The sequence below is a fragment of the Coturnix japonica genome, chromosome Z, assembly GCF_001577835.2.
Source record: "Coturnix japonica isolate 7356 chromosome Z, Coturnix japonica 2.1, whole genome shotgun sequence".
Lineage (NCBI taxonomy): Eukaryota > Metazoa > Chordata > Aves > Galliformes > Phasianidae > Coturnix > Coturnix japonica.
The window spans coordinates 14497948-14510468 of NC_029547.1; the positions used below are offsets into that span (position 1 = coordinate 14497948).

Below are 12521 nucleotides of genomic sequence, written 5' to 3' on the forward strand. Positions count from 1 at the left end.
TTGATAGATGGCTCAGTAGGTTTTTCCTAATGTGGGTGCTGGGCAATTATCAGAAGAAAAGAATGCTTGGGAACCTAGCATGGAGGGAAATATGTGTTAAAGAAATAACAAATTATTTACTAAGAGACAAAAAAGAAAATGAGCATCAGTAGAACACTGTGCAAAACTGAATTGTAATTGCTATGCAATGGCTAATCAGCCATAGAGCTAGCCTTATGTAAAAGATAGAAAAAAAGTAGAACATATCATGAGTCTTGTAAATCCACATCAGTATCTGAATTTCTCCAAAGTTCAACAATGTTTGCATTTAGTAATCCTATTTTATCTCATTTTTAATTTTAAACATAACACTCTGAATCATATAATCATTACTTATGCCCTAATTGTACAAATATTTAGGTGTTATTATCTGTAGATTATTGAGCAGTTTGAAGAGTTTATTCATTAATGTCAGGTTAAGCAATTTTTGTAGCCCATATATCCTAGTACTCTTTAAAAATCAGTTTTTACTTAGGGAAAATATATAGTATATATGAAATAAGTCTTTTGAAAGGAGCCAAATGTTATTTATAGGCATATAAATAATTCATATTTTTATAGCTATGTATACATATAAATGTACAGTTCATACTTAAGTTATTTTAGTGTTGGTATTTTCCATGTTTTTATGAGAAATTTTCTAACATGATTAAAGAAGATATTATGCATACTATCTATAAGTTTATTTATATAATTGTTTATCTTTAATAGTTAAAATACTTAGAAGGAATTTTCTAATATGTGCTTGCATTATATGCTGTATTATTATGAATAAGTTAATTCTCTAACATCTCAAACTCGTTTTCTGTGCCAGAGTATCCAGTTCGGGATATTTTCCTCAGCCATTCATACAGTTCTAATGTACTGTGTATGTCCCTGAGATATGTGAGAATACATGGTCTAATATAAGCATGAACCCAAAAGGGTCTACATTGTTGTTTTTTCTGTTTTCTTTCTTATCAGCCTTGCATAAAAAGTGATGTCTGCAGAGACTGTCACTGTTAATTTCTAAAGATTTTAGCGTTGAGTCCCTTGTCTCTCATTTTGATCAGTTAGTTTGGGATTGTGAGCTTTTAAAGAAACGTGTATCCTTTCTGAAAGAAATAAGATTAATTTTCTAGCCCTCATTTTCTATTGTAGTACAAATTACATTTTGAACTGCATTATAGGTTATTTTACTTGTGTTTCTTGACATATTATACTGGAATACTTTTGTTAACAACAGTGAAAGCATGAAGATTTTCAGTTTTATAATGGAAAATAGTCCTAAAGGGCTCCATATAAACTCAAGAAATTAACTTAGGAAAACAAGGAAGTCCTTGAGTTTGTTGTTGTTGTTGTTGTTGTTGTTTTTGTTTTTTGTTTTTTGTTTTTGGTTTTTTTTTTTAACTTTATATGCAGTTTCTATGTAAGGTAAAATCACAAGCAGTGCAACTGATGGTGAGTAGAAATTGTTATATCTGCAGGAATTAAGGTATTTAAAAGTCCTTGTCATTCCCATCGTATCTTTTTTCTACATCTACACATACAGCATTTCAGTTTAGGTTCCCACACTAATTTTGTAACATCAGTTTTTTCAAGTACTTTGAGAGCAATAATAAAACTGAAGCAGAAGGAAAGAGAAATTAATATTCAACCTGACAGAAGTAGCTTATGAGTGTATTACTACTTACCAGACCTTGCTTTTTTAGTAATAGAGCTCGTTTTTGTTATGATTAAAATGCTGTCTTCAGAGAATGTCACAATTCTGTCCCAGTTCAGCCCAGTTCCATGACTAATGGGGAAGGGGAGCCCACAGGTCCGTGCCCTGGAAAAGGGGGAAAGTGGGAAGAGAAAAGGTAGGAAAATGGTCCTAAAAACAAAATAGTGTCAACAAACTAAGGGAGAAATCTGATTTACTAGATATGATACAGAATGTGAGATAATACAATACAAAATAATTGAAATTAAAGCTAGTAAATGAGAGGGAATGTCCAAAAAACAGGGATTACTGTAATGCTGGAGGTCAGATGGTTAGGGAACACACACTGCAGTGATGAGCAGAAAAAGAGTGGATAACAGTCTTGTGACTCCCAGTCAGTTTCATCTTTCCCTGTGAATGGAAAATGGAAACGGAATACTGAAGTATTATGGGAGCTGTAGTTCTAATTCTTTTCTGAAAAAAGTACTTGGAACTATAAGCAATCCACAGACAGGAGCATTAGCTCTTTAACTCCCCCTGCACTACATGATGTTATGATGTGGAATATTGATAACAGAAATCATGAAACCACAACAGAGAACAACAGGCATACTTCTTTATTTTCTACAAGAATTTGGCTTACTTTGTAGGAAGTTAATATTAAATCTTTCACAATTATGAGTTTTATACAGTAGGTGTAGAGACGTTTTTATGGTTTCAGTAGATTTAATGGTTAAGATTTTAATCCATGATATAATCTTTGCAGGGACCTTTGTCTGTGGCCAAAGGTAATGATAAGATTTTAAATGCTTGTCTTTTTACAGGATTACACCTTACATACCAAACTCTGCACTATTTGAATCTGTGGAGATATTCTTTCATATGTAATGTCAAGTGTTAAGATTCCCATAGCTTGTTTAAACAAGTCAGTATCTGCAGTTTGGTTTGGACGATACATAATGCTTGGATTGTTTTTGATTTTTTTCCATATTGGAATTATTAGCATGTACTCCTAATACACACAGTATACAACACTGAAATGCTTCAGATTTAGAAGAACCTACGATAGTTTCTCAGCTTCAGCCAAATGCATGTACTTGTAGTAATTAAAACGGGAGCAAAGGGACAAGTATGTTACTTTTTAATGCTAGAATCACATATTTAATATTTTAAGTCCATATTTAATATTTTTGGGTGAAGGGAAGGACTTTATGCCTTGGTTTGGGTTGGGGGGAGTGCAGGTGAATCATATGGAATTTATTGGGATGAGAACCAGAATATCTTTTTAATTATTATTATTTAGTTTATTATTGAATTGGTTGCTGTTTATTCAGATGTGCCAGTGGTTGTTTGTTTTTTGGTTTTTCCACAATGTCTGCTCTTGTATACTGAGGAAATGAATAAAATAGGGTTAAAATGAGGTAATTACCGGTATGGTTAAAGGGGCCTTTTTGTTTTTATCTGCAGATGAAAGAAGTAGAAAATTGGAGATCTTCACAAAACAGTGTAGAATACTCACTATTGAAATTATGTTCCTTTGGCAAGGTGCATGGAAAAGATTTGAAAAAAACCCATAAGTGCTGGCAAAATCTGTAGGAATGTCGGAAAAAAAATTGGAAGTGTTGGCATAAGAATTCTTTAAAAATCCTCACTTATTCACATGTGAATGAGAGTAAAAAAGCATCTGTCCTTTTTTGTGCTCACTGACTAAATAAAACTGAATAATTATATTTAGTGAAGTATAAAGTATTCTAAACAAAAGAACTCTGTCTGCCTTTGGCTTTCTTTATTATTTGTTCCACTACACTAAAATATTGTGGTTGAGTATGGGCATACATTGAAAAAAGGCAGTGACTATAAAAGAACATGAAAGTTTTGAAAGAAGGCTATCTTAGTTAAATGCAATGGAAAAGATCTTTGGATCTATACACATTCTTTTACTCATGCAAGTACAGGTAAATTCTAAGATCCTGAACAATTTTTATCACTGTAACTATTTCTTCTCTCACATGGAGGAGTAATAATGGATGTTAAGGTCCTAGTTCTCTGGACATTTAGTCATGTTAAAATTTAAATGTGTTTTATATAAACCAGTTAAGCTGCTTGTATCTGCTATGTTTTAAAGTACTTGCCTGTTTGAATGATCAGGAGGATCATTAAGAATTATAAACTTAATTTATTTGCTTAATTTGTTTATTTTTCTTTCCGTGACCAAATGTAGCTGTTCGTCAATGAAAACAAATAAGAACCTTTAAACAGAATTGAAAATCAGTCTTGAGTGGCTCAGTAATTACCATATTTTTTGAAAGGATAATATATGACCTAAATAAGCATTTTTGTTAAATATTTTGAAAAAATATTTTAATCTCTTAATTCCCCCTAATTACTTTTTTTTTCTTTTTCTTTCTTTTTTTTTTTTTTCCCCATGGGTGCACCATTTTATTGTTTTTGTTTTTTTTTTTTCCTGAAATCATACTTGTTTCACACCCAGAGCTGCTAAAAGTAAGAGCTAGATACATTATATCATTGCTGTGATTTACAGTCAGTAGAATTCCTAATTCCTTGGTCCTTTATGTTGAACAGTTCGGGCCGTGGTACTTGCCTTGATAATGAGCCTCCCAAGCGTGACTTTCTTTATCCAGCTGTGGCCCCAGGTCAGGTGTATGATGCTGATGAACAATGTCGCTTCCAGTATGGAGCAACATCCCGCCAGTGTAAATATGGGGTAAGAAGTCTTAATCCTTACGCTGAGTGTTTTGCTTAGACATTTGTATATATTCTTTTATAGCATAAATTTTTAGTTAGATGCACTGGAGAGTTATGAATTCCCAACAGTGTTCTATCTGATAATATCACATATAAGCAAAGAATACATTTTAATCTTTATGCTGCATCTTTTGCTTGAGTCATTTGTGTATGTATTTTACACCCAGATGTGTGTGTAACAGTGAGCTGAAGAAGTGTTCTTCAATATTAGGATAGAAAGGAGCCCAGAACATTTGATCCTGCTCCTTTTAAAGCGTACTACATAAGTTTCACTGATTTCAGTTAAATGGGATCACGTTCATGCTCTATTAGCCTTGGAATATGAAATCTGTTTTGTTGACTTTAACGTTTCAGTTGAAAGCTACATTTTGAAGTTACATTTGTGTTTGTATTGATTTGTCAGATCTGCTTTATTTTTTTGCTGACAATGAGTTTGTTGTTTCTCACGTTGTTCAGAGCTCTTTTTGAAGAGAAGAATAATTGGTTATGGGAAAAGAGTAACATGAAGCTAGACTGAATAGCATATTGAATGGCTAAGTACTAGCAAAGCTTTTGCTGCAAGTACCAGTGTGCAGTACTGAAGGTAAAGAAATTTACAGTAGTAGTGAAAACCTGCATACTTAGTATTTTAGGGCATTCTGCAATACAGTTAGAAGTACACTTTAAAGAAAATATTGCAGCCCATAATACGTAGTAAAATGATGCACTCTGTTATACTTACTTTTAAATAATCCACTGACAGTAAATTAAAAAAATCTTAAATGCTTTAAAAATACAGAGCTTTACTAATATTTTAATTATTGATTGTTCAAATAAAACAACTGTAATCATGAAATTTACTCTGTTTACTTCTCTAAAGGCTAGCTTCAAAGAAAGTCCATTAAAAGGATATTAAATAACCCTTGGCTGATAAATACGTTATTTTTCTTGGGATGCCTCTTTGGTAGATAGCTTTGTGCAAAGGATTTTAAAAGCTGTACATAGCTGGCTGACTAGCTTGCAGGGTCTTCTGTTACTGATGCTCATCAAATCTGTCTTGGGCTATATTGTGCCTCTGTAAGTTCTCACTTTCCACCACTGTTCTCTAAGGGACTTGTTTTCTGTCACTAGATCTAAGTTTTTTAATCCTTCTTCTTACAAATTCTCATACATACTCTTTATTTTCAGGCTAAGGAAATCTGTAGGCATTTAACTTGCTATATATAGTACACCCTTTAGAGAGACATTGCATTTGAAAATGCAGACAATTAGAAGTACTGGAAGTGTAGGTAATTACAGGCTCTATGAAGTCTGCTTTCATTTTTTTTTTTTTTTTTTTTAAATAGAGTTTTGTGAAGGGATTCTCCATACTTTGAAAAAAGATTGAAACTGAACTGAAGCAATGGTTAGAAGAGGTGAAGTGTTCATGTGACGTCACTAGCCCTCTGAACTGGTGTAGTGTACTGCATGCTGTCAGTGAGCATGACTTACGAGAGTCTCAGAAAAAAACAAAATCCTATTTTTAATAGTAGAATTTAAACATACGTATTTCTATGTTAGAATATTTCAGAAGCCTGGTAATATCCAGAAATACTATCTGCCATAGCTGAATTTTCTGAAAATGCCATCATTATGATTAAACAGATTTGAAGTAATGACATTGAAGGGAAAGAACACAGATGGAAAATATTCACACCAGAAAAACATTTTCTTAAGAATGAGTATTTAGAACTGAGGTGTGGAACTGGATGGCAATACCAGGGAAAGTTAAGTTGAATTTTCTCCTCTACACTTTCAATATCAGAAGTGAGCAGTCAGTACTTTGAATGCTTCTTTTTGAAATAATACATAATGCTATAAACAGTTCATGGATCTCAGTCTAACGAACATGAAACTATAAATTGAAAAACACAATAACGATGCTTAACTAATAGTGTATCTGATTGATATAATGACTTTTTTTTTTCTAGTGGTCAGCCCTTTCTTATTGAAATGCCTACTAAAAAAGGAAGAGGTATAGCAAATTTTCCAGGAAAGATGTTTAGTGGCACAGAAAGAAATAAATTCTAAAACAAAAAGAGTTCCAGAGAAAAATTGTTGCTGTTTCCTCTTGCTCGTTTTTTTTTAAACTAATTTATTATAGCAAGACGTGACAAGAGAAACTGTCAAACTCTCAAGTCAAAAGAATTAAAATTCTCATTTGGGCTCTGATATAAGAGTCAGGATGGTTTTTAGTGATTTAGAAAATATTCATGGTCTTTGAAATTCTGTTCTTATGTATGTCTTCTTAACCTCTAGAGAAACTACCTCTTTTTGGCCATATAGATTTGATGATGATCTGTATTCTTTGCTTTTTTTCCCCTGTATTTCCACATCCAGTTCATTGTGTGTTGATTCTGTTTGTTGCTTTTGTTCATAAATAAAGTTCTAATTCAGAAAAGCTTTTCTTCATTTAAATACATGAAGGTTTCTCTCTCACTTTGGAATGTCAGGTGTTTGAAGAGGTGTTTCAATTATTTAGTGTTAAAAACTCAGTTACTGAAGGGACCATAAGACTGCTTTTCTGTGTGTGTTTACTGACAAGGAGTTCTGCAAAGGAGAAATAGACCTAATGGAACTCTCAGTTATGAGCAACACTCTTCCAGCAAAAGTATTGCAGCTGTTGATCAGATTTTCTTACATTGTTCAGCACATTGTCAGGCAAAAATTCAGAGAGCGGTTTTAGCATATTTATTGTTTCCAAATAGATAGCAATTTTCTAATGTCAAATTTGCATTGTTGTTTATGATTTCAAACAATCTATGATACAGAAGCATTTTTATATAAATTAATTCGAGAAATAGGTAGTTTGAGTAAAGAACTGAGAGGTGATGTGATGATACTTAAAGATATTTAGGCTGCTACAAATATAATGGCTCCTTTTTTATTATTTTGCCTTATGATGTCAGATGTGGGTGTTGGTGGTATGGAGTAGAGACTGACTACCGGACAGTATTCTGTTGGCTTTATTTGCTGTGTGACAGATGGCAACAGAGAGGCAGTATGACAAAGTGATGTCTGACATGGAAGTGTGTGCAGAGTGAAGGTGTGCCATTGAGTTCCTCCATGTGGAAAACTTGTTGACATTCATTGATGCCTGCTGACAAACCACATTCTGGATGGTGATATGCAGTTCTCACACCATGAAATGAAGTGCATCTTGATCAAGTCATCCAAGGAGCTATAGATGGATCTGAATATCAGCTTCAATGCATTGGAAATGATGGTGGCAGTGTTGAAGTATCACAGAATTTGTGCCAGATGGGTGCCATGAGTACCCACGCAGGAATAAAAAGAACTCTGCATGCAAATTTGTCAGGATCTGTAGAACCAACAAGATGCTGAAGATTTCATTTTCCTTGATAACACCAGTACTGGTGATGATACATGGTGTCACCACTCCAAGCCAGAGTCAAAATGGCACTTCATGCAGTGGTGACACGTGAATTCCATGGCTGAAAAAAAAGTTCAATATGTAGCTGTCAGGGGGTAAAGAGATGCACACTGTGTTTTGGGGTAGAAAGGAGGTGATTCTTCTTGATTTCCTGGAACCTGAATGAGCCACTGATTCTGACTGCTACATCATGATGCAGACTATGTTGAAGAATTGAACTTCCAGAGTGAGGCCATAGAACATGACAACCTTTCTATTACAATGCAATAACATCAGGCCCTGTACCATGGGGCCATATCACAGTCTTAGCTGGACTGTCCTAACACACCCACGTTATAGTCTGGATTTGGTATCTTCTGACTTTGATCTGTTCAGGCCATTTAAAGGTGGATTACATGGGCAACATTTTCTTAGCAATAGTGCCATCATAGCATCCGTGAAACAGTAGGACATCTCCACTGGGGCAGATTCTTATAAGTACAGCATGCAGATTCTTGTTCTTTGTGAAAATACATAGCTAATGGTGGTGACTGTGTTGTAAAGAGTGTTTTGTATATAAGAATTTTCTCTATGAAAGAGCATTATTGTTCTCTTCATATCCATTGTGGTTTTGATGTAAAAAAATAGAAGGCATTACTTTTGGAGTGACCTATGTGCTTCATTCTTAAGATAGACTTTGAGATACAGGAGAGTCCCAAATGTTTGATTTTCAGTGAGCTATATTATATTGATGGAAATTTCACTGTATGCTACTGGTGTCTGGCTTTTACCTAAAGCTGATGCAGCTTTCACATATCTTATTAGTTGCAGTGTTGTGGAGATTTTGAGGGTATTAAGAGGAATGCAAGTTTCCCCAGGGTGATGCAGTGTGAATTCTCCTCTCCTGACTGTGAAGTATGGTTCAGTTATCCTGTACTCTGTGTCCCACATGTCATGGTAGTTCAGAAACATATTCAATAATTTTTTTCAAAGGAGTGTAAAGAGAACTTTTGTTGACTCCTTACCTTCTTCACGTTTGTGCATCTGCATAGTTGGTTCTTGGCTGTCTCTGAGTTAGCTCAGGAAGGAATTCCAGTCTTGACTTTAAATGTCTCTGTTTTATGAGTTTAAATAATATCTGCAATATGCCTGACTGTAACTTGCAGATTTTGTGGTTCATAATAATGTTTTGCTTTGGAGCTGGTCTCCACATTTTTAGGACAGGAGCTAAAACCTCATATATTTTAATAGCAGTTAATATTTTATGCATGTGATTGATTTTGCTGTGGTGCATTTTATGATCTGAGAAGCTCTTGGGTGCTAGCATGAATTTCAGAGATAGTGCTTAACAATTCTCTGGTAAATTTTTTCCATTTTATCCTTTTCCACCTTCATTGGTGTCATTAAGTATGTGGAACAGAGGAATGAGACCTTGAGTACATGGCTTCGCTCAAATCAGCAGAACTTTGTATTTCATACTGGAACTTAATGCATCTGATGATGTATTCTAGTTTATGACAGATAGATCTCTTCTTTGTCACTATCTAAAATAATCCTATAGTTTAAAGTCTAATACTTGCTTTTACGCACATTTTGTAGCTGCATTTTCATAGAATCCTAGAATCATCAAGGTTGGAAAAAACCCACAGGATCATCCATTCCAACCATCCACCCATCACCAATAGCTCTCACTAAACCGTGTCTTATTATATCTCAACATCCAAACATTCCTTGAACACCTCCAGGGTTGGTGACTCTACCACCTCCCCAAGCAGCCCATTCCAGTGCCTGACCATGCGTTCAGAGAATTAGTATTTCCTAATATCCAGCTTGAATCTCCCCTGAGGCAGCTTGAAGCCATGCCTTCTAGTCCTATCACCAGTTACATGAGAGCAGAGGACGACCCCCAGCTCATTACATTTCAGGTAGTTATAGAGAGCAGGCACTGATAAAGTTCAAACTATGACTGGAAGAATGAAGATACTTTATCAAAGTAAGACACTGTCTCCTGGCTTCTCTTGATCCTCTTGCTTTAGTTGTCTCAAGGAAGTTTTTAATGACTTCTGGGGCATATCTGTAAAGCTAATGACCATTAATAGAAAGTTGCCTTAGAAAGTGTTTTCTGCATGAGCACAGAACACGGAGTTGTCATACCTTCCCTGCTTCCTGATTTCCAGCATGCTGTTTCAGAGGCAGAATAGTTTAACTGAGTTAGAATGAACAAGACAAAACTGCATTTATCTGGCCAGCTAATTTTCAAATCCAGGAAAGTAAATAAATTGCCATGCACAGTAGTTATACAATAATTCTTCTAGGACAAATCAGCATGAAATATATTTCAGCCTTGTGATGAAATATAATTTATTTGCATATGATATTTATTTGCATATGATGCAAATTTTAATGTTAATAAATTTTGTTAACACTAATATGATTTACTCTGCGTAAATAAATTTAAAAAACAAATTTTCAGTGTGACATTGGGCTTTTATAAGTAGGTGGAAAGCACATTCTGGAAGCTATTATTTTTTCAGACAGGAAAGGCAGAAGTGTATCTTCTCCCTAGACTACAGTTTTCCTTCTTATCTCCCTCTTGTTCACACTATGACAAATACTTTGCATTTAGTTGAACCCAGGAGTAATACTGGCTCACTAATAAATGAGTTTTTTTCTGGCTTTATATGTCACACCATCACTAAGCTGTTCTTTATTTGGTGCTTGATAGCAATGCAGAAGTAGGTCAGCAATGATTTACATTGCATTGCTCACAAATTGCAGTTTTAATACGTGCATGTGTAGAGGAATTGACAACCTGATCTTAATATTCTTTCTCATCAAGCTTTCCATTATTCTCTATTTTGTAAGGTTTTGTCTGCAACGTGCAAAGCCTCTAATCAGTGTTAAAAGTCTTTTGCATTTAGAATGATGAGAGTTTTGAACTTTTCTTGTGTAAGGACTAACAAGATTATACTGTAAATAAGAACATCTGAAACACTTTTAGGTTTATTCTTAAAATTAATCTTTTCTTTAAGATTAGGGTGTGTATAGAGAAATTCCAAAATTTCTCTTCCTGAATCTTAAGGTGGTTTTACATCTTAAAAAAAGTTCCCACAGTACTGCCACCACAATACTGCCCTTTTTTACTTCTTTCCTATGACTGTCTTAGCTCTGTGCACTCACTCTCTTTCTCCCTCTCTTTCTTTCTCTCTTTCATTTTGTTTTCTCTCTCTCAAAAGTGTCACAGACATCTACAAACAGTGGATGTTATTAAAGCTATTTGAAAAGGCCAAAGGTTGCCAGTGATCAAAGTAGGAGTATTGTCTTAGAGGTTATGAAAAGCAGTAGTGAGACTCTGGGTTCTATAATATGGTTTGAATAATGATGGGAAGGCTTGCATGGTTTCAAAGGGAAGATGCTACTTCGAAGCAATTGACCTTCTGGGATTTCTGTAGTTTCCATAAGGTTCACATAAGCACCCAATGTTTAGGAAAGTATGCCGGTAACATAATACAAATGTACGTCTTAAGCTACAGATTTTATTTCACATTCTTTCAGCATGTTGTTATTCATAACATGCTGCACCACTTAATGAGCACTTGTGGCACAGCACTAAAATGGTAACTTTTGGGTGCTTATGTGAACTAAATTCATCTTTGAACCTTCTGGAGTTCACCCATGATATAATCAGCCTTCTAGTTTTGAGTGTGTTGCCATCAGAATTTCAGTAGTGAGGCTGCAAATACTCTGGGCTGATACTTTTCAGATCTTAATTGTAAGTTATAATTTAAGCAAATTATTTTTATGCTGTAATTTAGCAAATGCTCATCAAGAGGTGCAGCATATTATAGATGAAATACACTGAAGAAACATGCAATTCTGATAAACTTTTAAAAACTATGAAAAAATGAGTCCCTTAATTTCTGGAGTTTAATACTGCATTTTGAGTATGAAGCCTCATACTCAAAACCATAATAGTTCAATATGTATTGTAAATGTATTTTCTATCTTTTTTTTTTTTTTTTTTTTTAACCTTAGGGGCCAAACTACTAACTTTTTTTGGAGGCTTAGTGTTGAACATTAAGACCAGAGCAGCACAGCAAGTTGACCTTTGCTCATATTACTGAGTTTTCATTGTGCTTTTGTAATGATTATGATATAGGATGCTTAGATGTTACATAATTTGCTATGCTTATATGTAACTCTGCATGACACAAGAGAAAGAGGCTCCATCATTGATAACACTTAGGCAAAAGGAAGATAATTTGATTTGCTGTTTTTTTTCTCTAGATTGGTTCAGCTTTGTTTAATTTACTGCAAATACAAGCATCCGAAATCCAAACTGAAGTCATGGAGCCCTAAGATACACCGTTACAGGTTGTCATCTATCTTGTCTTGATCTTGTGAGAGGCCTCAGCTTCAGTTTATGTTTCCTGGATTTTTAGAACACTTTCCCTAATTTCCTTTACAAATGAATAGCTACTGAATAGACACGTGGAGTCTGACTTTGAGAACATTGGTGAATTTTCAGGTTATGCTTCTTTTTGTTAGTTTCAGTAAAATATTCACACAATTTAATGTTCACAAGACATCTGTTAACCTCATCTTATTTCCACCAACAAAGAACGAGCTACTCTAAAAGGCCAT

General features: G+C 34.5%; 1 protein-coding gene across 5 annotated transcripts in view; it reads left to right on the plus strand.

Annotated features, from left to right (window-relative positions):
• ADAMTS6 (ADAM metallopeptidase with thrombospondin type 1 motif 6) overlaps positions 1–12521 on the plus strand; it is a 145430-nt gene that overhangs the window by 74607 nt on the left and 58302 nt on the right. For all 5 annotated transcript variants that reach the window (XR_004305532.1, XR_001551922.2, XM_032441252.1 and 2 more), the window contains exon 11: positions 4304–4445. Coding sequence is in view for 3 of the 5 variants with exons in the window: in XM_032441252.1 (XP_032297143.1) it covers positions 4304–4445 (142 nt within the window). In the remaining 2 variants the exon portion in view is untranslated. The remainder of the gene's footprint in view (positions 1–4303; positions 4446–12521) is intronic.